Below are 25,510 nucleotides of genomic sequence, written 5' to 3' on the forward strand. Positions count from 1 at the left end.
AAGTTGAGCCACTACCATGGGTCGAGGTTGCACCACCATCCCCCGTCTCTCCCCCACCCCCACCCCCCGGTTGTTACCGATCCTCAACGGCTCCACCACGGCCATTGAGATCTTGCCTCGCTTTGATTCTTGCTTGCGAACATGGAGGAGCCGACACCTCTAGATCAGGAGGGACATCCTCCCTGACCTAGGAAGAGCTCGATGTCGACATCGAGCTGAGAGAGAGAGAGAGAGAGAGAGAAGGGGAGGGGACAAAAAGTCTTTGCGAGTACCAACTGACGCTAAATTTTAGTGAAATCGTATCGCTAATGTGCCATTATTCCCTGGAAGACGAAAGTCTCCAATCTAACACGGTTTTTAACAGTTCAGAGGCATCATTCTAAATGACATCAACTTTACAAAAAGGAAATTGTCCTCCCCAAGCATTTCCCATTTCTCTTTCTCTTTATCTTTTCACACAGCCAGTCCAAGCAATTATTAGCATACAGAGAAGAAAAGCCCTCAACTTTAGCACTATAAATAGCACTCTCGACACCTTCCAAAACACTTGCCCACCTGCCCCAAAAATGCCCATTCCCCCCTGAAAATTGCTTGTGAACTCCAGTATGTCCTCTCACTAAAACCACAAATCATGAACCACAACCTCCTGGACGCCCTCAACGTCCGGGTCGTCGGGGACGGCGACCGGGTCCTCGTCCTCGCTCACGGCTTCGGGACCGACCAGTCCGCGTGGCAGCGCGTCCTGCCCTACTTCCTCCCGCACTATCGCGTCGTCCTCTACGATCTCGTGTGCGCCGGCAGCGTCAATCCGGGCTACTTCGATTTCCGGCGGTACTCCACGCTCGATGGCTACGTCGACGACTTGCTCTTCATTCTCGACACCCTGTGCATTGACCGTTGCGCGTATGTCGGGCACTCGGTGTCGGCCATGATTGGAATCCTAGCTGCCATCCGCCGCCCGAGCCTCTTCACCAAGCTCGTCCTCATCGGAGCCTCTCCAAGGTACACACACAGTCGGGACTCGAGGAGACTCGAATTAACTTGTTATCGAATCGAAGTGAAATAATTAATGCTCCTATCGATAATGATAGGAGAATAGATGATATCAGAGCACGATGTTTTGTGTGAGAATTTGAGAGTCCTCCTTAATTCGGCTATTTTTATGAGTATTTTCACGCCTCGATTTTAGATTTTCATGCATATATAAGGACAAGTACTAAATTAGTTCAATGTCAAATTGGATTTTTCATCCATCGCCTTAATTTTCATCATAATTAAACCTTCGACTTTTTCGCCGAACACTAAGAGCATGTGTTATTAGGTTCGTGAACGATGAAGATTACCATTGCGGGTTCGAGCAAGAGCAGATCGAGCAAGTTTTCACGGCGATGCAGTCGAATTACGAGGCGTGGGTGACCGGTCACGCGCCCTTAGCCGTGGGGTCCGATGTTCCGGCCGCGGTCCGCGAGTTCAGTCGGACCTTGTTCAACATGAGGCCCGACATATCCCTCTTCGTGCTGCGCACGGTGTTCAATAGCGACATAAGGGGCGTGCTGGGCCTCGTGACGGTGCCTTGCTGCATAATCCAGACCGCTCACGACGTCTTGCTGCCGGCGTCGGCGGCGACGTACTTGACGGACCACTTGGGCGGTCCGAACACGATGGAGGTGCTGAACACGGAGGGCCACTTGCCGCACCTCACCGCACCGGGACAGTTGGCTCAGGTGCTCCGGCGAGTGCTTTCGCGGTGATCGGCGCAGGCGTCGCCGTAAGATCGGTTGCCATTTGAGATGAGTGTTGTGAAGAGATTGTTTTTTCCTGTTTTTTGGAGAGTTGGGTTTTGATTGAGGAGAAGCAGGATTGACACGAGATGAAAGACGTTAAATCTTTCGATTCGTGGGACTCGACAGGAGGAAAGCTTTTGACTTTGGTGGAACTGATGATGGATGATGTGATATATAAAAAGAACATGGGTCGAAAGATCATGAGCAAAAACCCTCACTTCCCCTTGAATTTGCACTGTGATCAGTTGTTATTAAATCATAAAAAAAAAATTGCAAGATGAGTTTTCTTTTAGGAAAGGATTGGTTTCATTCGGATTTCGGATAAAAAAAAGAAAAAAGAAAACGAGAGACGAAATTCAAGTGGCTAGATTCAAATTCTAGATATAACGTTCTGCGAATCATCGAACGATGTTAAATTTATTGAGACTGATTTGAAAAATAGATATATCGACCGACGTAATAGACTTTTAGAACCACCCTCGTCGTCGCGAACCTAAAATGCTTGCAGGATTTGGAGAGAATTGAAGAATACACAATCTGCAAATCTCACCTTCACGTTTCACTCTTTTGTACATGGACTGCAAATGATTGCTTGTCAACAAGCATGCACGTTAGAAGAATTACCTTTCGGAGTGAGCTTTGATCTGAAGCTAATATTTTGTACCCTCGAACTACTACTTAATGAGATTTCTAAGCAATACTTTTTGGAACCCGAAAAAAGAAAAAAAAATCAAGCACGCACGTTAGACGACCTGTCATTGCCCTTGGTCTAATGCGGAAAAATTAACAAATCTTGCGATTGAATGGGGACTCAAGTGAATGAGACCAGTAAAAAAGTAAACGAAATTTACATGATTCTATCCGAGTATTAGTACCTACTCTATGGGGAGAACTTGCTGCAACTAATTTACTGATCGATCTTAGATTACACTCAAATCCACGGTGTTTAACCTCTCAAAAAATTACTTCGCGGCTTGAAATGCTCACCATCTTAGCAAAAGAAAACGCCTCAATTGGAGGTAAACTTTGCGCACAAAATATCATCATGCGTTTCTGTTCCTGCGCACGGCTAAACAAGAGCTCCCACCTTTTATGTCCCCCTTTCCATGTGCGGCCGAAACAAGTCCACTGTGCAGCTCCCTTTTTAAGGAGTCCCACCGTGCGGTCAACCTTGGATTTGGTTCGCTCCCACGGTCAACTTTGGATAACTTGATTTGCTTTTTTTTTTTTCAGATTTTCTGAGGTTAGGTAGCACCGCAAATAAATTAGTTCAATAAGTGAAAACTTCAACACAGTGGAAAATGATTTCCACATTTTAGAGAAGGGAAAAGTGACAGGAATGGTTTCTGAGCTTTGTCCCGATATGCGACGTGCTCCTTAAACTTTTAATTTATTCAGTATGGTCCTTAAACTTTAACCCGATGTATAATGTGGTTCCTGAATATTTTGATTTGTTCAATGTCGTCCCTGAACTTTTGGTACATATTTAATTTGATCCATGAACCATATGAAAATGTTCAATATAGTAACTTCGGGGATTACATAATCAAGAGTCCAGGGACTATAAAGTAAAAGTTCATGAACCGCATTAAATATTAAGTTAAAATTTACGAACTGGAATCATATTACACGACGTTGAGTTAAAGTTCAAAGACTGTTTGTATAATTATTCCTTTCGAACAAAATTAAATCATTTTCCTCCTCTTTCTCTCTCCTCCTCGATCTCGTGCACTTCCTTCGAAACCATCACCCTCTCTCTCTCTTTCTCTCTCTCCATCCCTCCAATCTTCTCCGCCACCCCACCCAAATCATCGTCCAAGCTTTCCTTAAGACACAATAACCTCATCCCACGCCTCAAAATCTCCAATAAAACGTAGCAGATGTCAATCTTCAAGTCAATCTATAATTGATTCGTGTCGGAACCTTCATAGAGACGAGACGTTTCACGGCAAGCCTAGAGCTTGCATGCTCGACCCGTGACCGAAATTTTTGAAAAAGAGCACCTAAACCACCATTTAACCTTTACAGGGAATGGAAGTCACTGAACTTGGACGCTTTGGGGACCTCGTCCCAAGAAGATCTCGCACTCGATGTCTCCGAGATTCGTGTGCAGAGTGACAGGCTGCGACGAAACAAAGATGGGTAGGGGAAGAAATGAATGCAGGACAAGCGTTCGGTGAAATTCTCGTGAGAAAAACACGCCATCTCGACTGTGGCCGCAAGGATTGGTTGAAAATATGAGTAGAAGGAGGAGGAGATTGTATACGCTTGTTTCATTGAACTGAGCGCCATCACTGAGTCATTCAGAGCAAATGAAACGGCGTTTTGCCTCATAGGACCGATTTTTCCAGAGAGCTCCGCTTCTGTTTTGGCCGAAATGTTCTTTAGCCCATATAAAGTTAGATATAACATCCATGCTTTGTCCCGATTTGTTCGAAATATAAATCCATCGATCTGTAATTTTTTATTCAAAATGACCCTATTTTTGTCATTGAAAAATTATTTAGTCAGTCCATTAATGTGATCTCGTGATGTGCCCATGTCTCGTCAAGCAATTATCTCGTGATTGTGCCCGAATCCTGAGTACTAAGCTCCCGTGCCTTAGTAATCGGCGTCGGAGCCAAGGTCCACGAGACCGGGCTCAGGTATCCGGCGCTCGTGCTCAAGTTGCTAGAGGCTAGGTTGGAGAAACCCAGCTCCCGCAATTAAGACCCCAGCACTTGAGCTTAAGATCCCAACGGCCGGGCACAAGTCCCCTGAGGCCGGGCCAAACCCCGAATGCTCGAGCTAGGATCCTCAGCACTCCGAAAATAATTTGACATAGCATATGTATCTCTTCTATCACACAAATGGTACATGTTTCTTTCGGAAAATAAAAGCAAGTCTTTCTTCCCAATCAACGGAAAATATTTTTCAATTCATTTTCAAGTTTTGCCCAAATACCGGAAACCGTTAAAATGATTTCATAGAAAATATTTTCCAGACATGTCACATTTTCTGCGAACAAACAAGCTCAATATGTTATATATATGTACGTGTGTTTGACTGGCACGAGAACTTCAAGCGTGAAATCTTTGAAGCTAGAATAGGAATCAGAGTCCAACAAGGTCTTTCCAGGAACGCCTCATCCCATACGGACCGGTCTATGTCCCAAATGAGGCTGGATTTCGTACACGGGCTCAAACTCAATACATAATTTGATATACAATATATCATAACATTCAATGTTAGTGTACTTTATATTGCTCCTATGATTTTTCGGAGGTACTGTCGAGCATTACTTTACTCGATCGGAAAGAAATTATTAGCATCAAGTCGCTAATCTCATGTCGAGCGAATTATTGATACTCCGAATTACTATCATTGATTATTATCCCGTAATTGCCAACAGGTGCTGGACGTGCACAAAACTTGTCATTCATGATTAAAAAAAAAGTATATCGATTGTTAATTTACCTAAAAAGTAGGTCGATCATTGATTAAGTACCTAAAAAGTAGATTGATTGGATAATGATATAAATGGTCTCTTCACTTTGGCGTAATTTGTAATGTAGTTTTTGAACTTTCAATTTATTTAATGTGGTTTATGAACTTTAGCTCAATGTGCAATGTAATCCATAAAATTTTAATTAATGGAAGGACTAACATTGAACATTTTCATATTGTTCAAGGACTAGTTTGAACATGTATAAAAAATTCAAGGATAACATTGAACAAATTAAAAGTTCAGGAACCATATTGCATATTGGACCAAAGTTGAGGAACCATTTGTGTCATTTTCCTTGAATTGATCATCGATTAAGTAAAGGGGTGAGTAAGAGGGACCGACTGAACCAGAAACTGGCTGGACCAGACCGCACTGGCCAGTTGGGTTCGATTTTCAGGAGTGCCGATCCGGTTCCCAGTTCCTAAAAATGGAACCGGTATCCGGGCAGTCCGATTCCCAATTTTAAGGGGGAATCGGACTGAACAGGACCGACGAGATCGGACCGATTATATATATTTATTTTGAAGAATAAGAAGCAAACACAGCGAACTTTGAGAGTTCACAATTTGGACGTCAGCCTTCCACCAACGCGAGGCAAAAAGAAAAATCAATCGCACGAATTCACTTGTGTTTGTGTCTTGTCACTAGCAAATCAACCTGATGAATTCTATTGAAGAAATAAGAAGCAACCAAAAGCACTCATCCCAAACAGAAACCGGCAATATTCATAGAAATGAGAATTAGCGTGAATGACAACATTTCTCTTCTCCGATTTTATTTTTGGCTAGAAATTAAAAAATTTATTTCTCTTTTCCGGACGAATTTTCTGAGCAAAAAGTAGTGTTTGATAGAAACACAAAATTTTTATTCCTGAAATAGAAATTCGTTTGATATCGACGCAAAATTTCTATTCCCACCGACCGTTAAGCGACGGTGGCGGCGGACAACCAGTGAGGGGCGGCAGGGTGGCGACGGGCGGTGGCCAACGGCCAGCGAGCGGCGGCGGCGGAGGGCGACCAGCGAGTGGCAACGGAGGACGGGCGGCGAGCGACAACAGCGGATGGTCGGTGAGCGGCGAGTGAGCGGCGGTGGGCGGCAAGAGTGAGAAATAACATAGAGTGTTATTTTTGTTTTTGCTCCAGAAATAGAAAAGTAAAAAATTTTAACTTCTCGTTTTCGTTCCAAATCTATTTCCGGGCCAAAATTTGTTCCAAAAATAAAAAAAAAATTAAATTATTTTACCAAACGGATTTCCATTCGAAACATTTTCCGTGAAAAACACAGGAAAACAGAATAGTTATCATTCGCGCCCTAAAAGTCCAACATGAGTTTGCTTGAGACAGAGAATTCCGCCGGTTTCATTGTACTGTCCGGAACCAAACCGAACCGGGAGCTAATCACTCCTAATTAAGTACCTATTATTGAGTATATATAAATGGGACTCTATTTTTATTTCAATTTCGAATGAAATCTCCCCTTTTAAAAAAAAAAAATCTAGCAAAATTAAATAACTAAATAAATGAAAAAAAAAAAGAAGAGAAAAGAACCCGCGACAGGCAAATATCATTTCCGGTCTCGATTTTCCAGCTCCCCCTTTGCTTGCGCCGGGGGAAAAAAACCGGCCTGAAAATTTTTCGAAAGGGTTTTAGATAAACCCTACGCTCCCTTCCTCTCTCTCTCTCTCTCTCTCTCGCTCCCTCTCGTTTCTTCACCCTTCGCCATCTCCGATCGCCGGGGAGATTCCTCTCCAGGATTCTCCTCCATTCTTTCCCCCTCCCTGATCGGGAAGCCATGGGCAGCAGCAAAGGACCCTCCCTCTTCTCCGATTTCGGGAAGAAGGCGAAAGGTTCACCTCCCCCTCTCCCTCCCTCTCTCCCTCCCTCTCTCTCTCTCTCTCTCTGTGTCTGCGCGCGTGTTTTGCTTTTGGTTTTTGAGGTTGGGGTCGGTTCGGTTCGTTTTTTGTGGTTGCAGACTTGCTCGCGAAGGACTACAGCTCCGATCAGAAGTTCACCCTCGCCAGCGACAGCGTGACCGGTCTGGTAATCGGTGCTTCGTTTCTTCTCTTTTCCGATTCCGTGCGCTTCCTGCCTCGTGCTTGTTCCGCCGCTCTAGGTTTTCTGTTTTCCTGAGTTTTCTTCTTCTTCTTTTTTTTACTGATTTCGTTTGTTTCGGTACGTGCCCGCTTTGTGATTCGGGCACCGAGAGCGGGTCGAGCTCGTGCGATGACCAGTTCCGTTTTGCGGACCCGCCGTGTTTTCGCCCGCTCGCTGAATGTTTCTCAATAATCGTAGAGGATTTAGCGGTGTTTTTCTTGTTGCTCGAGTTGGGAGCTCTTGTCTGTTACAGCAATGAGCAAAACTGAGAATGTCTGCAAATTTGCCGCGATGAGCAAGATTCATTGCTGGGGTGTGCGAAAAAGTGTGTCGAATCCGCAATTCGCATCGAAGTCTTAATTATAGAGATGGGAGAATGTAATAGCCTTGGGTTCAATTTTGCCTGCATTAGCAATGGCTCTTTATTCTCCTTTGTGGGGAGGTTGGGATGGGAAAAAAAACTAGTATTAATTAAGACAGAGAGAGGAAAGCTTCTATATAGAGGGAAGTCTTAATTTTATAGATGGAAGAACGTAGTAGCCTCGGATTCAATTTCACTCGCGATAGCAATAGCTCTTTTTTCTCTTTTGTGAGAAGAATGGCATGGGAAAAAGAAGCTAGTATTGATCAAGACGAAGAGGGGAAGGCTTCTATACAGAGGGAAAGGGCTTAAGAATATATTGCCGATGAAGTTTGCTGAGATGTTTCATTGTTGGTATGACGAAATGGGGTCAATGCTGCTTCGCTGTCTTCCCAAAATGAGTGATGGTAAAATATTTATAAATGAAAATCTGTACCGATTTTGCGTCTAAATCCATGCCTTGGGAAGTAAATATCAATGCATTCTTATCTGCTTGGTTATTGTCCATGCTTTTTCCTCAGGGAAGTAAGCAGGATTGACACATGGCTTCTTGAATGCTTTCTCTAATATTTTTTTTTTTTTGGATGTTCTTTGTTTCTTCATCAGCTGCATGCAATATGCAATTAGTCAGGTCAAATGATAAAAGAGTGAACAGCTTATTATGATCGCACTTCTTTCGAGGCCCTGTGTAGTTGAGCTAGTGTTCGCTATGTGAATGTTTCATTGAAAAAAAAATCAAAGGACTACACTTATCTCATATATCAGGCATCTGATGTGTTTCCTTGACCTAATCGATTTATGGTTCTTCCATGGTGACCATGAACGCGCTCTTGTTTTGCATCGTGTTGGAGGCATCTGCCTTTTGCTTCACTGACCAGCTCTGTGCCTTGATATATTGTTTTCTCTTTGTACTACTGCTTTTTTTGTGACATTATATTGTTGATGGTTCATCTCTTTTCCCCGAGTCGTGAGAGTGATGTAAATATGAACTTAATTTCTTTAGGCCCTTAGCTCCACTGTGGGGAAGAACGGAGCTCTGTCCTCTGGGAATGTGACAGCACAATACAAGCGGGATAATAGCGTGCTTGATGTCAAAGTTGACACAGAATCAAATGTAGCTCCTTATCTTTTGCTTCTCAAAGTTGGGTTAAATGTTGTCTTCTTTTCTAATAAGAAATTTACTAGTGCAGCAAATCTCAACCACCCTCACTGTCACAGACATCTTGCCATCAACAAAAGCTATTGCTTCCTTAAAGCTACCTGATTACGACTCTGGCAAGGTACCAACTCTGCTAGACACGAGTTTCCGAGTTATTGCTACAAAGAGAGAATTTCTGACATTCTAGTGCCGTTTCTTTAGTTGGAGGCGCAATATTTTCATGAACATGCAACCTTCAGCATGGCCGTCACAGCATCTCAATCCCCGGTTGTTGATGTATCTGCGACGATTGGCACGCCAAGTATTGCTTTTGGTGCAGAGACAAGTTACACAACAGATTCTTATAAATTTGTGAAGTATAATGCTGGGGTCAGCATGACAAAGCCTTATTCCAATGCGTCGGTAATCCTGTGAGTATGTCTAGCATCGGCAGCTTAACCATAGTTTGATAGTGAAAACTTTGTGTGCTTGAGATTGTTAGTTTAGCTAAGATAATGTCGAAGAATGGCTCATTAATATGTTGATATAACTTGAAGTGAACCTGTAGGAATATTAATTGGACACTAGCATAAAGTTATTAAAGAAATTATTTAAAATTGACTCGCAAAAGAGATTGACTTTCTATTGAATTATTATTGATGGGTGATATATCGTGGCCTTCATATGGTGCCTTTAAGCCATGCCAGATACCTTTCGACAAAGAATAACATAGTTTCTTCTGTATATAGGGCTGATAAAGGTGACTCGCTGAGGTTTTCTTATATGCACCACCTAGATCAGCTGAACAGGGGAGCTGTTGTGGGTGAAATTAGTAGGAAGTTCTCCACGAATGAGAACACCCTCACTGTTGGATGTTCCTACGTGGTTGACCCCAACACAATCGTGAAGGCGAAACTCAACAATCATGGCAATCTCGGGGCTCTTCTACAGCATGAGCTCAAACCAAAGTCCTACTTAACTATTTCCGGAGCTTTCGACACCAAGGCCTTGGAAAAATATCCCAAGTTCGGGTTGGCACTTTCTCTTAAGCCTTGAGAAGTCCTCCATGAAAGATTACGATACTGATGCTGCAGCAGATAGAACATATAAAAGATCTCTTGATACTGTTGTTGGTGATGCCAGATTGCAACTTACTGCTATGGGTTTCCTACCCCTTTACCCCTTTTGTTAGCAACTTAGGCTAAGTGGATTTGATTTTTGCCGGTGATTTTCCCGGCCTGTGGTAATGTAGCTCCATTGACATATGAAACTCCCCTTCCCTAAAAGTACGAGAGGGTTTTGATTGAAAGGGCCAGAAGTTCATCTGTCTCTCTCTCTCTTGTGGATAGGCACAGTTATTCAAAAGATTACTCAATATTAGATTGCCCAATTTCATAAGCAGGCCACTTTATATGAAACAAGTAAATACTTTTACAGGTCTACACACCAAGTTCTGCAGCGGTCCTATCTCCTTTGTATCTTCTTCCGCTAGTCTGATAAATGTCAATGCTCTAACGGAAACAAGACTGAAATTAGGGTTTGGTCCATGTACGGCGAGGAGATCCTGTGTCAATGGAGATCCCAAAACTTTACAAGCCTGTTCCACTTCTTGCTTCCTAGGTTTTCACTCTCTTGCTGATGAAGCACGGGTCAGCACTTTGATCCACACGCAACAATTTGCAGTCGACATGAAACACAGGTGATTTATGGTGCGATGTGTTTGCGCATATTATGCGACAGCACGAATTGCACTTTCTACCCTATACTCTTGAATGCAGCATCCATCAAGAACTTTTGATTAGTGAAGAAAAACGGCCCAGCGACGAGTTTTTATCGGCAAAGACCAGACCTGATCATGGGCAAGGCTGCCTGCCTGCGCACGCAAAGTCTCCCATCTTAGCAGGTTTGGCCTAGTAGTATTTAGTTATTAAGTCCAATCCTAATCCGAGAAATAATGCGTGTCTTTTCTTTTTGCGAGTGCTGGACATGGACAGCGAGTTAGGCTCAAACCTTACCACCCAAGCGACACGGGCTCGGGTTAGTACACCGATCACCATTAGGAGAAGATGCACCCTAGAAGATCCGACTTTGCACTGTAACCCAATATCTCAAGTTTTAGATTCTTAACAGAGTGAATTACCAAGTCGAAGAAATGTCCCTCCATCGCTAATCTTGATGCTCCAAGCACCCTTTTCACTCCGGATCTTTACCTGAAGCATAAAGTGTAATTACCGCATGTGGACACCGCAGAAGCTTCCTATGTTTTTTCAGCTAAGTACTGTTCCAACCTAGACAAATCCGAATGGGACCAATAGAATCCAGAGCACTACTCTGGCCATGAAAACCAAATGCCATCACCTTAAAGTCACCATCGTCTGTTCAACATCTTTTCGTGAACAGCCCAAGATTTGTTCGTTTACGATCCAATGACAGTCAATTCCTTCTTTGAGGATTGTAGAAGCTCCTTACTTCTTCCCATGTTGAGGAATTCCTAAGCGTCCTTCGACCTCGAAACTTTCCCATCCAACTCTTTCGCTTCTTTGAATTGACCGGTCAGCGTGTGCTCCATAAATCGGCTTTATAGTTTAACATGAAATTGATAAGGAGAAATTCTTGCCTAAACCCGAATCCCGATAGATGGAGTCAATCATATTTGTTGATCACGTGGGTTTAAATTAAGAGTTAATATCACGAAAAACCCCAAACTGATACACATGTGATAATTTTACCCCAAATTAATTTTTTGTTCACCAAAAACCCCAAACTGGTACACCTGTGACAAACCTCAATCAATTGGGAGGTCAAGAATTTCAGGCTTAGGAACTGAAGGTCATCTGTTTAAATCCCAATAATTATACGCAAATAGCTTTGAATTACAGCCATCGGCTAGTCGAGCCTCTGCTCCACATGCTTCTCTCCATTATCACCTCTGGTTTTGAGCAGGACCTTAAAAGGCTCAAATAGAGATAGGGGAAGGAACTTCCCAGTAGGGTGGAAAGATTACATCGTAAGTTCTATCCGTATTTCTTCTCTCCCAAAAAAAAAATAATGGGACAAAACTTAGGAGCCTATGGATGGGGAATAAGAGTGTGCAAAGGAACTGGAAACCGCTCGAACCGCTAGGAACCAGACTGGCCCAGAACCGGCGGTTCCCGTGAGGACTAGTCTGGTTCTCGGTTCTAGGCGTGGAACCGCCTACCTGCCCACCCGGACCTGACCGGTAATATATATAATTTTTAAGAAAAATTTCGACAAAAAAAATAAAACATTTTTAGAAAAATGAAAACCATAAAATACCTAATTTGAAGCTTGATTCTCAATTCCCATCAACTCACGACCGCGCCTCTAGCGGTTTATCGTCTCCTTTTCTCACTCTTGGTCACCTCCATTTGCGTGAAACTTGGTGAGACCGATTCCACGGATCCACCCGAGAACCGGACCAGATCAGCAGTCGAGTTCCTAGGTGGATCCATGGAACTAGTCATGGCCACGGTTCGGAACCGGCTGGTTCCGGTTCGTGGCCATGTGTGAACCGGAACCGGAACCGCCCCTAGCGGTTCCGGTCCGGCCGATTCCGGTTCGTAATTTAAAAATTTTAAAAATAAATTATGAAATAAAAAAAATAAATAATTATAAAAATATGAAATAATGAATTATTCAATATAAATTATAATAAAAATGAAAATTGTAGGGGTGATCGATTCCTGGTCGGAACCGGGAACCGAACCGGTAAGACCGGTCTTTTAATTTTAGAACTAAGAACCGGACCAGCAAACCATAGAACCGGGAACCGGACCGGACATTGGTCCGGTTCGATTCTAGGCGGTCCAATGGAACCCTTTGCTCTTAACTAGCAAAGGATCGTAGCCACAAAAGGCATACAACTTCACATGCTCATGGCTTGGCTTGGATTGGATTTTATAAACAACCCCTTTGACGGTCTCTTCATTCCCATTCGATGTGGGACTCTTGGCATTTGCATGAAGACAAGCTAAGAGTCTCATATTGAAGGAGTTCAAGGCAAATCGAGAGTTCCACATCGAATGGGAATAAAGAGACCATCAAAGGGGTTGTTTATAAAACCCAAGCCAAGCCTTGTAATTAGAGTTCAATACACCAAAGCCAAGCATTGCAATTGGAGATCAATGCACTTACAATGCATGGCAATTAGAGTTCAATTTGTTTTATAAAAAAAATTTAAATAATGAATTTTTTTTTTAAAAAAAATCATTATTTAAATTTTTTTATAAAACAAATTGAACTCTAATTGCCATGCATTGTAAGTGCATTGATCTCCAATTTTAAAAAAAATCATTATTATTATTTTTTTTTTAAATAATTTGGAACCGGGCCCGTAGGCCATAGGCCGGTTCCGGTTCCGAACCGCGGGCCCGGTCAACGGGCCGGGCCCGGGTTTGACCGGGCCTGTTTCGGGCCGGTTCCGGGCCAAAACCGACCCGTGGCCATGACTACAGGGAACCAACGGGCGGTTTCCGATTTCAATTTCTCAGAACTAGTCCTTAGTAGGTGATTCAACCGCCCATCCGGATCATGCTCACCTTTAATGGGGAAGGTATACTACATGTCAGCTTCAGCTGGCTACTACCAGATAGATAAATATAGTAGCCTCCCGCACCTGGAGTGGCATGGAGGAGCTTCGACTCTTGCTTGGTTGGTCTGTGCTTTGCATAATGACATATAATCGTCTTGCCAACCAAGTATCCCTGGTTTATGTGTAACTGGCTTTGAATTACGGCCATCGGCTAGTCAAGCCTCTACTCCGCACGCGTCTCTTGATTATCACCCCGGCCCCAACAAAAAAAAAAAAAAAAGGGCCTCGAAATTCAAGAGGAAAACCAGTGCGTCAACGCCACGTGTCCCGCCTCGTCTTTCCACTTTATTTTTCTTTCATGACTCTTTTTATGTTGTTGACTTCTCATGTGGACCTTTCGGCAGTTTAATTCCGGTTTACACTCAAAGAAAAAAGTGCCCAAAGTAATTACAGTGGACCATCTATAATTTACATACGCAGGTCTTAATTTCGCGAAAAGCAATGCCAAAAGTCAATTTATGACGTAACCTAATAAGGAACAGACTATAATTTTTTGGGCACAAAATTGAATAAAAAAGCACTTTTTATGTTCGCTCCGGAATTTTTTCCTTGAAAATTAAATCCTGAAAAACTCATGGAAAATATTGAGCGACTTTTCCGGATGTTACCATCTGTATATTATAAGGGCCTATTTGTTCGGTGTCAAGCATATTTAAGATGTTATCTGAATTTTCAAAAACTCATGAAAAAAATCTACTTTACTCCATTCGTAAAAACTTACATGTGGTGAAACTTCTGGGCGTTTTCGGGTAAAAATGTTAAGGTGCAGGATTCGTAATGTATTAATTAGACAGAAAAATGAAATGTAAAAGTCAATCTATGCATCCAAGAGAATCGGAATTTCATTGAAAAAAGACCAAAAAAAAAAAAGAAGCTAAAAAAGTAAAGATGCAAAGAAATCAATTCGAACGAAATCTTTTGCTTTTTTTAAAAAAGAGTGCCTTCGCAATAAAGTCAAAAGTGGGGTGAAAAAACAAAATAAAGTCAAAAAAAAGGGAATCTCTTTTTGAACTCGCTCGCACAGGCTAACAAGACAAGCATTCCCGCCAGCAAAATTAGCAAATTAGAGCGGCGAGATAAAGACACGTACTTCACGTCACAAGATCACGTGCTCGACAGCAATTGATCTCTGTAATACACATCCAAGAAAAATGATAAGCACGTGGCCATGTCAGACAGCTAAGTTGACTAAGAGCGTGTTTAGTAACTTGCCAAATAGTGACTGATTCTATGTTTTTGTTCTCGGGAATAAAAGAATAACAGAAATCCGTTTGGTAAATTTTTTATTCTCGGACACAAATTTATTTCCAGAATCAGTTTTGGAACAGAATCAAGAATAAAAAAAAAAGTTGATTCTTGATTCTGGGAATAAGAATCAGAAATAAAGAGAATTTTTTTTTCTTTTTCTTCTTTCCTTCCTGGCTGTGGCCGGTTCTTCTTCTTTCCTGACCTGTGGCCAGCTAGCGAGCCGGCCATGGCCAAGAAGGAGAAGAAGAAAAAAAGAAAAGCAAAAAAAGAGAAAAAACAAGAAAGAAATATTTAAAAATTTAAAATATTATTAATAAAAAGAAATTTTGTGCGGTTACCAAACGCATTTTTGAGTTTTTTCTATTCCAGGAATGGAAATTTTGGGCCGTTACCAAACGCCTTCAAATGCTTAGAAATTGTTTTCGGATACAGAATAAAAAAAATCATTTCTGAGTATAAATTATTTTCAGAAACAGAATTATTACCAAACACACCCTAACATGTTATTCAATGCCTATCGATTTATAAACAATTTTTTTTGGACAAGCCCACAAATCCCCGAAAATTCAATCCTAAAAAAAAAAAGGGCGACCGTTGAATCGTCAAATACAAATCTCGATCGTTCATTGAAAATCTTTGAACTATTCGTCGAATTCAGCGTCTTTAGAACAATGAATCCACCTTTTGAGTGATCACAGAAGCTCTCGTTTTTCTTTCCAATTGACTTGGGTTCTGCAATTTTTTTTTGATCCGAAGTTAATGAATAATGATGTCCCCCCAGCTCCTTTTTTATATAAGTGAAATGTCACGCACTGACCTTATTATCGGTATTTTGGAGAAAAATTATCTAGCGACCTTATTATTAATATGAAAAATATATTGGGATATGATGTCTTTAGCACGGTAAATCGATCTCTCAAGTGATCATGATATATCGACTTAGATTTTGCATTTTTTCTTCGATCCAGAGCTGACGAATAATGATGTCACTGCAGCTCCTTTTTGACTTACAATAGAGTGGGGTGTTCTCGAGCACCATGCGGGCGATCCAAAGTCGGATTAGTGTTAGAAAAGAGTCAAAAACCCAAAAAAGGTTGAACGAAAAAGCGATGAGATTAGTCAAAAAAGCAGTACTTAAGCAATGATTTGAAGTAGCTAATCCATCCAATTCACCTTTAATCATGTAAAAAAGCCAAATGTAGCTTTAGTACGCCATCAATTTCGCCTCATTATTTGGAGAATGTCTTCACACGATATAATCATGGCAAGAAACGTCAAAGATGCTAGTTCCTTCTTGAAAACAATTTTCAAATTATTATCGATAATAAAATAAAAAGTAAAACGTGAAAGCCAATCTATTCATACATCCAATAGATTATAAATTTTTATTGCTACAAGACAAAAGGCCATAAAAAACATTAAAAAAAGGTAAAATTCAATGGTTTGAACAAATTTTTTTGTTTTACGAAAAAGAAATCACCAAAAATCCCAAATTGTGCCAACTGTAATACCTTTATCCTAAAAAAATTTATGCGATATAAAAAATTACAAACTTGTACCTGTGTGACACATTTACCTCTCTGTGAATGAGTACCATTAAAAATCTGCCCACATAGAAGCCAAAAAGCATACGATGTTAACATAACACCTACGTGGCTTAAGTGAAATAAAAATAATATTGTTTTGATTGAAAAATCATCGTATATATTTCACATAGATAAAAGTTTGGAGTTTTTTATGTATAAAAAAAGTTTAGGTAAATGTATAACGATATGTGTAGTTTGGGATTTTGATATTACAAATAAAATTCAGGGTAAATGTGTCACAATGATTAGGGTTTTTGGTGTCTTTTTTTTTTTATTCAACAAAAATAAAAGAGAAAATTTAAAATAAGGGCATGAAGTGTCTTCGTTTTATCAAATAATGGTCTGAAGTGGACCTTGTCTCAAACGATGGCCTGAAGTGGCTTATTAGTCTCAAATAAAGATCCGGCCTTACTAGCTGAAAAGCATAGGTCGCCGGCGATGGCCACAGGAGGGAGGAGAAAAAAGGAAAAAAGGAAAAAGGAAAAAAAGAAAAGGAAAAGAAAAGAAAGTAAAAAAAATATATTTAAATTTTTTGACTAAAATGCCCCTTCTCCAATGCCGGATTAGTCACCGATTGGCTAAAAGTCATCATTTGAGATGATATTAATAAGCCACTTCAAGTCTTTATTGAGACAAAGTACATTTTATGTCCTTATTTGAGAAAATGAAAGCATTTTAGATTTTTATTTGAGATTTTTTCAAAATAAAATAAATTTTTTTGTTTTGAAAAGAGTGCCTTCGCATTAAAGTCAAAAGGCAATCTCTTTTGAACTCGCACCCGCGAACAAGCATTCCCGCCAGCAATTCAGCAATCGCAACGGCAAGATAAAGACACGTGCTTCACATCACAAGATCACGTGCATGCCAGCCGTTGATCTTTGTAATTCATCCAAGAAAAAATAATAAGCACGTGGCCACGACAGGCAGCTAAGTTGACTACATGTTATTCAATGCCTATCGTTTTATAAACAGATTTTTTTTTTTTGGGCACACCCACAAGTATTTGTCGGGTACCATATTTTGCGTTGAAAATGTAACAAAATGCGCTAGCATACGACATTTATAGCGATGAATCGATTTCTCCAATGACCATAGGAGCTCTCGTTTTCCATTCTAAATTATCGGCTCGAATTTTGCATTTTTTTTTTTTATCGATCTAGAGTTAACGGATAATGATTTCATCGTAGCCCCTTTTTAACTTTATAGTAGAGGTGGGGTGTTCTTGAGCACCGTGTGGGGTGATCAAAGGTCGGAGTAGTGTTAAAAAAGAGTCAAAAGCCCAAAAAAGGTTGAATGAAAAAGTGACGAGATTAGTCAAAAAAGTAGTACTTAAGCAATGATTTGTAGTAACTAATCCATCCAATCTTACCTTTAATTATGTAAAAGAGCCGAATGTAGCTTTGGTACGCTATCAATTTCGCCTCGTTATTTGGAGAATGTCTTCACACGATATAATCATGGCAAGAACTATCGAAGATGCCACTTCCTTCTCGAAGTCAATAATTAGAAGGACTCGAGTGCGTTTCTTATAACTGAAGGGTGTCTTCGGGTTTCAGTTTTACTTTCCATATTTTGCTTTCCTTTTCGAATTCTACCGCTCATACATTTCGGTATTTATTAATAAAAATTACACGAATCCTTTCAAAACATATAACACGCGTTAGAGTAATTAAATATTAAACCCTCATTCCTCTGACGACTTAAGTTTTTAGAATAGTTGAGAGTTGTCCTATAAAATCTCACATGATATCATAGCCAAAAGGTTCCAAATTCAAATCTTTCCGGACCCTATTTACCTTCCAATTAAATATGTCCACGAGTATAAAGCAAGAATGCTATATATTAAACCCCGCCTTCTTTCTCTATTAGTTTAAGCTTTTAGAATTGATCAGTTAGCAGTGGTTCCACAAAATCTCATACACCAATGCATATTGATTTTTTTTTCTCACTTATATTTCTATAGTTTTAATTGTTGGAATTATCTTTTATTCAACAAACGGGACGAAAAGTCAATGCAAACTTAGGGCGCGAATGACAATTATTCTGTTTCAGAAATCAATTTCTGGACAGAAATATATTTTTTATTTCTATTCCTTGGATGAGTTTCTGAGCAAAAATATGCGTTGATAACGAACACAAAAATTTTGTTCCCGAAATAAAAAATTTATTTGATAACGGCACAAAATTTCTCTCTCTTGGGTGACCGGCGAGTGGACAGCGGGCGGACGGCAGACGGCTGGAGGCGGCGGCGGCTAATGGCAGGAGGCCAATGCGGAGGACAATGGCAGGAGGTTGCTGGTGTCGGGCAACGGTGGGAGGCGGGCGACGGCAGGTGGTGGCGGGCGGCGATGGGAGGCGGACAACGGCGAGAGGAGGGCGGCGGTGGCCCACGGCGGGAGGCGGCAAACGACAGGTAGGTGGTGGCAAGAGGGTCGTGGCGGCGGGAGGTGGCCCACAGTGGCCGATGGATGGCGGGAGGTGGGCAGCGGACGATAGGTGGGCGATGGGGGTGGGCGACTGGCTAGTAGCGGGGATGAGCGATGAGAAGAGTTTTTATTTCTCATTTTTGTTCTAAAAATAGAAAAGTATAAACTTTTTAGATTTCAGTTCTGTTTCAAATCTATTTCTGAAATTAAAATTTGTTCCAGAAATAAAAAAATAAAATTACGCTACCAAATGAATTTCTATTCCAAACCTATTCCCGGGAATAGAAAAATAAAAAAATAAACAAAAAAAATGGTTATCATTCGCAGCTTTAAAGCCACGTCAACTTTGAGCTTCCTATCGAAACGTCGACTTGATGGGACGAAGACTTACCTAATGCTTGCCCATTTTGAATATATTTTGACACATGGCATAAGCTGGTTCATTTCTCCTATATTCCTAATTTTCACCCTCCATTTAGACATAAAATGATTAATTTTTTTTGTACATAAATTAGAATTTGTATCTCGGCAGAAAAGAGATATAGTTTTTTTAAGTTCGTTCTTAGTTTTTAAAGAATTTTTTTTCTGGTCAGAAGTTAAATAAATAGTTAATTAATTTTATTACGTATTTCCATTCTAGTTCGAGTGCAAAAAGCATATTTTTATCATGATGTCGAATAGATAAGATTTAGTAAAAATAATTTCTTTCTCGCACGAAAATGGTCTTGGTACTTACCGTACTCGTAACAGAGTCACATGAGCTCTGGAATGGGAAATCACGTGCAATTGAAACGAGGGTGAAATCGAGTCAATTTACTCGTGAAAAAGTTTGGTACACTTCGATAAAAAAAAAAAAGTTTGGTACACTTCAATTATTACTCAAGATTGACGATCCTAATTTCTAATTGTGCTCGAGTTACTCTAAAGTCAACTCTCATCAACTCATGACCGCGCCTTTAGTACCTCCCTCTCTCACTCTCGATCACTTCTATTTGCGTGAAATTTGGTGGGACCAGTTTCATGGACCCATGTGGTCCGGTTTCCAAATGGATTCATGAAATCAATATGCGGTTTTCTATTCCAATTTCTTGGAACCGGTCTTTAGTGGGCGGTTCCCGGTTCCATGTTGGGACTCAAACCACGCTCACCCCTAACTTAAATATCTTCTCGCTATAAGTTTGGACTCGTCAATTGTCAACTCAATAAACTTACAAACTTAATCGAGCTTGTAATATATTTTTTAGGAATATTTAATTGTTGCAATGATAGACACAAAAATTAAACTCAAGCTCAAGCTCGACTTAATTCACTAGTAGATTATGGTTGAGTTGAGCTCGAACATGTCATGTTTTTTGTCGAGTCTAGCTTTAGCGACGAACTTAACACCCCATCGACTCTAATGGAATTTCAATTGCCAAGCATGTCGGTCAAGTCGAGCTCTACCTTAAAATCGGTACGAGATGAAATAAGGTTCGGAGTTCAAATCCTTAGATCGACAAAATTTACGAAGCTGAAATTATGGTGCGTTTGGAAACTGTTTTGCCAAGAGGCTTTGGGCTCTAAACTCCCCTCGGCAAATGCAAATTACCGTTTGTCAAATATTTGGAGAGCTGCGGAGATGCAATGACCTTTAGTCCATGACAGGTCCAGAGCCACTTTAAGTTTTGAGCATTTCCGAATGCATATAGCTTTTTTCGCTTCCAACTTTGCCATCATTGAATTTTCATAATTTTAGAAATGTCCCTACCTCATGCAACATTACCGGAAATGATTCAGGTTGCCGGCGGGCGACTGGCGATCCTACGGCGAGGCCAAACGTGGCTACTAGCCAGCCAGATTTGGCGCCGACAGCCTCGCCTGGGGTTGCGCGGCCTCAGGCGAGGCTGCCGAGCGTGATTTTTTCCAAACTCCATTTAAACCAAAGTTATTTCCCGATACACTTTACAGCTACGAATTATCAACCACTGCTTCCATTTCGAAAAAAAAAAAAGAGGCTCTTTTAACCTAAGAAGGCCTCTGCATTTTTCCGAAGATTTTCCCCCAGGAACCGAACTAAAACGCGCACGTTGTTAAGTATGCTATTGAATCATCATGAATTGTCAAAATCACTCTCTGGTAACCACAGAGTACAGAGAAATCTGCATAGAGACAAAGGCTAAGCAAAAGAAATTCAAAAAGGGAAGGAGAGAGAGAGGGGAAGAGAGAGAGGGAGAGAATCTGTGTTCCTCTCTCCTCCAAAATTTCAAAGCAAAAACTGCATCCCCCTGCCAGCCTCTCTGCAACAAACCAGCTCATCCCCCCCCCCCCCCTCCCGCCCACATCACCATCATCACACGCCCCCATCAACCCCCCTCTCTCTCTCTCTCTCTCTCTCTCTTACAAGGAAGGAAGCCGCAATCATTCCCCAAGTCGCCATCACGCTCCTTCACCATCCTCTCACTCCCTCGTAAAACCCAGTCGCCGCCCCTGTTGTCTTCCCTCCTCCCCCGCGCGCGCACAAGCTTCCTCCGTCCCGATTCGATCGCGACGTCACGCCGCCGTCGAAGCCGCTCTCCGACGACGGCGGCGCCGCAGCCGAGTCGCCCGCTTTGGGATTCGCGCCGGTTTCCCCCCGCGGTGAGCCCCTCCCCCCCCGCACCCCCATGGCCTCGTTCTCTTCGCTCCGTCTCGCCGCTTTCATGCTCCGCGTTTCTTGTTTCCTTTGCGTCCCGTCGTGATGTGGTTGGCGCGGGTTCCTCGGTTGGCGTTGCGTTCTTGCGGCTCCCTCGTTTTCTTGGCCTGGACAATTCGAATATGGCAAAAGCTGGGGGGGGGGGGGGTGGCACTATCTTTGACTTGCCTTTTCGGTTCAGCTGCGAATGCTGCGTCTTTTCGTCCAGTTTTTTTATCTCGTCTTTTCCGCGCTTTGAATCTCTCCGGTCCGCTTTGCTCCGGGGGATCTGCGTTTCGCTTTTCCTGGTGGAATGTGCCTTTCGATCGGCTTTCTCGTTGCTGTTGCTTTTGCGGTCTCTATGCTAAACTATCGGCAAATGCGATGCCCGTGAATTTGTATTTGGCTAGTTCTGAAGAGATTCTTGCTTACAATTTTTTGCATATTGACGGTGTCCTGTTCGGCTTCCGTTGCTGAAGGTTTCTTCGACCATGAAGGAGCGCTTGGAGAAGTGACGCTATCCCCTCGGTTTCCCTCCCTTGTGCTATTTGAATCCCGCGTGTTTTCTCCGAAGCGGAAAAACTATGTTGTGCGCTTGCTCTGGGGAGCAGTTCAAATTCGAGGATCCGCCCCAGTCGCCGCAGTCCTTGGCTACGAGGGATTTCTCCGCAAGCGGTCTTTCGTCGAGGACTGGCGACTGGGATTCGAAATTCGAGGATACCCAAGTTGATGAAGTTGAATCTACTCTCAAAGAGGCTCTCTCATTGAATTATGAGGTGAATTCGATATTCTACATCACTGTAATCCAATGACTGGTCATGGGTATATTGATTTTCGGTAATTGAATTGAGTTTTGCCTTCATGTGTTTTGCTTTAGGAAGCGAGGGCTTTGTTGGGGAGACTAGAATATCAAAGAGGGAATTATGATGCTGCCCTTCAGGTCTTTCAGGGCATTGATATCAAAGGCTTAATCCCACGGATGAAAAAGGCTATTACAGAGAGGGCGCGCCCGAGAAAACCCCGTTCGAGAGGTGATAATGTTCCTGTAAATGTTTTGTCCATGCATTCCGTCAGCCTGCTTCTTGAGGCAATCTTGCTCAAAGCTAGATCTCTGGAAGGTCTTGGGCGTTACATAGGTATTGCATTTTCCCTTTCCCTTTTGATGTTGTTGATGTATCTTCAAGTCTATTCAAGAAGATGTATCCGTTTCCAGCTCAGACTACAAAACTCTCTTGGATGCACTAAGCATTGATACTCCCAGACCTTCTCAAATCTCTTCTTTATTTTTTTTGCACGATTGGGTAAGTTGTGCAGTTTAGTAATTGAGAGGATGTTTCATTTGACGTAATTGAATTTGTGTAGAGATTTGAGCTACAATAATCTCTGTAATTATACAATGCCACTGCGTACAAGTGGAGATAGACTTTTGTTTTTTTGCTATGATTGTTCAGAATAACTATATACTTCCCCTTCCACCAGAGGCTGCAAAGGAGTGCAAGATAATTTTGGATACAGTTGAGTCAGCACTGCCTAATGGGATGCCTGAGGGGATTGCTGATGATTGCAAATTGCAGGAGATGTTTCACAAAGCTCTAGAGCTGCAGCCTGATCTTTGGATAAAAGCAGGCTTACTTGATGAAACCATTGCTGCTTACCGCAGAGCTCTAATGAGACCGTGGAACCTGGATCCTCATAAATTGGCCAATGTGCAGAAGGAATTAGCTTCCATATTACTTTATGGTGGGATTGAAGCTAGCCTTCCCCATCAATTACCGTCATGGGCCCCAACTGCCCCAAAAAGTAACATAGAAGAAGCCATCCTTTTGCTGCTGATACTCATGAGAAAGGTGACATTTGGCGAGATAGGTTGGGATGGTGACATCATTGATCATCTATCCTATGCTCTCTCAGTCACCGGACAGTATGAATTATTAGCAACTCATTTTGAGCAGGTCCTTCCTGGGGTATACAGTCGAGCAGACAGATGGTACTTTCTGGCACTATGCTATGCTGCTGCTGGACATAATGATACAGCATTGAACCTTTTAAAGAAGATTTCTGGTTCTTCAGAAGCGAAGCACAAGCCCCACATTCCTTCCCTTTTGTTGGGCGCAAAGCTTTGCTCCCAAGGCTTGAAGCATGCAAATGACGGCGTAAAGTTTGCGCGTGAAGTCATTGAGCTTGGCACTACTTGCACAAAGCATTTCTCGAGTCAAGCCCATAAATTTCTTGGAATCTGCTATGGTAATGCTGCGCGAGTATCTGTTTCTGATTCAGAAAGAATTCTACTGCGGAGAGAGTCTTTGAATTATCTAAATCATGCTGCTCTTTCTGGAAAGGACGATCCAGAAATATTGTACAACCTTGCACTGGAAAATGCTGTCCAAAGAAATCTGGAGGCAGCTTTTGAGAGTGCATTGATGTACTCAGAAACAGAAGCGGGAAACTCTGGAAGATGTTGCAAGCTATTAACACTCATACTTTCTTCGGAGCAGCGATATGCTGATGCTGAAAGTGTAGTTGATTTTGCTTTGGATGAAGCTGGAAGATTGGACCAACTAGAACTTCTTCGGTTGAAAGCTGTGCTTCAGATAACTCGGGAACAGCCCCAGCAGGCAATAGAAACCTACAGAATCTTGCTAGCTCTGATTCAAGCTCAAAGGGAAATTGAAGCAAAGACTTCAGATCAAGTGAAACAAGTTACCTATGAGGTGTGTATTCTTAACAGTATTCCTGGATAATCAATGCACCTCCAAGAAGAGATAATCATCTTTTGATGATCAATTTCTGATCTTGATTTTATATATATAACTGGACTAATCAGGTATTTGTGTAGTCCTTGCATTTGGAAGCAAGCAGTGTTTGCCTTGAATGATAGTAACTCAACTCAGTTATATTAGTTGTCTTGGCTTTTTTTTCATTGATATTTATGCATCTGCTCGAAATGTTATTTTCCTGGAGTTGCTATAGACGACGTCCATAAAGGATCTTGCTTGACTTCCATTGGTAAACTTCCACTGTTCAAGCTATTACTCTGTAGGTTTCCTGTTCTCTTCATTGTGAGTGGTTTTCTCGGCATGAATCTACTAAGAGAAATATCAAACTGAGAGGAACGATATTGTGTACTGATATCTATTTTGTCTGCCTCTTCAGGCACAAGAAGAAAGAAATCTGGAAATTTCAGTTTGGCAGGATTTGGCCCTTCTTTATGCTAAACTTGGTTCATGGGCCGATGCAGAAACTTGTTTGGAAAAAGCCAAGTCAATCCATTTCTATTCTCCTAGAAGCTGGCACACGACAGGTAAGCTTTCTGTTTAATGTGGCATAAAGGGCTAAAAGAGGGGTGCTCATAAATCTGACTCTGTTGTTGCCTTCCATGAAACAATTTCAGGTTTGGTATTTGAAGCTCGATCATTGTACAAGGAAGCTCTCGTCTCCTTTTCGCTGTCCTTGTCGTTGGAACCAGATTACGTCCCTAGCATTGTTTCAACTGCAGAGGTGCTGATGAAACTCGGATCCCATTCCCTCCCCATTGCAAGAAGTTTCTTGATGAACGCATTACGCATAGAGCCCGTGCATCATGAAGCATGGTTCAATCTTGGGAAGCTCTCCAAAATGGAAGGCTCCCTACATCAAGCAGCGGAATTTTTCCAAGCTGCATATGAGCTGAAGCTGTCAGCTCCCGTTGAAAACTTTGTATAGAGATCTTTCCATTGTTGAGGGCCATCACCAAAAGCAGTACGCGAGAGCATACTACATGACAGCGGAACTGTTGGCCATTCGATTTACTGCTCTTTACTGGCCTGCCAGATGAAATGGCATCGCAATCCCATCTATGCTGGAGTTCATACTTCATTGTGCTAAATTGATGCTTCTCTTGAAAGAATTATCTGTTGCCTGCAACTAATGCGTACTTACATTGTAAAATAATACTCATTGCAGGTGATGGTGGAATTGCTGGCGATGAGTTGATCTAGAAAACCTGTTGACTTTATTGTAATCATGTGCATTCTTTCAGTTCTGGTTTCCATGCCTCGGTTAGTTGAGGTCGCAACTTGCAAGCTCGTAGAAAAAAAACTGCAGTGGCCCTGGCAAACTTCCAGAAATTCAACTGAAAGCCGTCCC

General features: G+C 41.9%; 3 protein-coding genes across 4 annotated transcripts; all 3 read left to right on the top strand.

Annotated features, from left to right (window-relative positions):
- Positions 1-462: 462 nt before the first annotated feature.
- Positions 463-2,013, top strand: LOC115685656 (probable strigolactone esterase DAD2). The gene is made up of 2 exons (XM_030610743.2): positions 463-1,002; positions 1,322-2,013. Exons 1-2 carry the CDS (start codon positions 632-634, stop codon positions 1,749-1,751), a joined length of 801 nt encoding a protein of 266 aa, XP_030466603.1. The 5' UTR covers positions 463-631; the 3' UTR covers positions 1,752-2,013.
- A 4,949-nt stretch (positions 2,014-6,962) lies between these two features.
- On the top strand, positions 6,963-10,261 carry LOC115685655 (mitochondrial outer membrane protein porin 2-like). Its single transcript, XM_030610741.2, has 6 exons — positions 6,963-7,117; positions 7,243-7,310; positions 8,729-8,839; positions 8,916-9,005; positions 9,086-9,294; positions 9,613-10,261. The coding sequence occupies exons 1-6, from the start codon at positions 7,063-7,065 to the stop codon at positions 9,917-9,919; spliced, it is 840 nt and encodes a 279-aa protein (XP_030466601.1). The 5' UTR covers positions 6,963-7,062; the 3' UTR covers positions 9,920-10,261.
- Positions 10,262-21,219: 10,958 nt separating this feature from the next.
- LOC115685646 (protein NPGR1) lies at positions 21,220-25,385 on the top strand. Of its 2 annotated transcripts, XM_030610731.2 has the most exons (6): positions 21,220-21,351; positions 21,865-22,161; positions 22,263-22,521; positions 22,865-24,096; positions 24,539-24,686; positions 24,777-25,385. In XM_030610731.2, the coding sequence occupies exons 2-6, from the start codon at positions 21,970-21,972 to the stop codon at positions 25,085-25,087; spliced, it is 2,142 nt and encodes a 713-aa protein (XP_030466591.1). In that variant the 5' UTR covers positions 21,220-21,351; positions 21,865-21,969; the 3' UTR covers positions 25,088-25,385. The 2 variants fall into 2 exon arrangements, with proteins under 2 accessions (XP_030466591.1, XP_030466590.1); XM_030610730.2 differs by lacking the exon at positions 21,220-21,351 and having other exon boundaries at positions 21,705-22,161.
- The last annotated feature ends 125 nt before the right edge of the window (positions 25,386-25,510 follow it).

This window comes from Syzygium oleosum, unplaced genomic scaffold (genome assembly GCF_021117445.2).
Source record: "Syzygium oleosum isolate NSW1041296 unplaced genomic scaffold, Sole_v2.1 Sole_v2.05, whole genome shotgun sequence".
NCBI lineage: Eukaryota > Viridiplantae > Streptophyta > Magnoliopsida > Myrtales > Myrtaceae > Syzygium > Syzygium oleosum.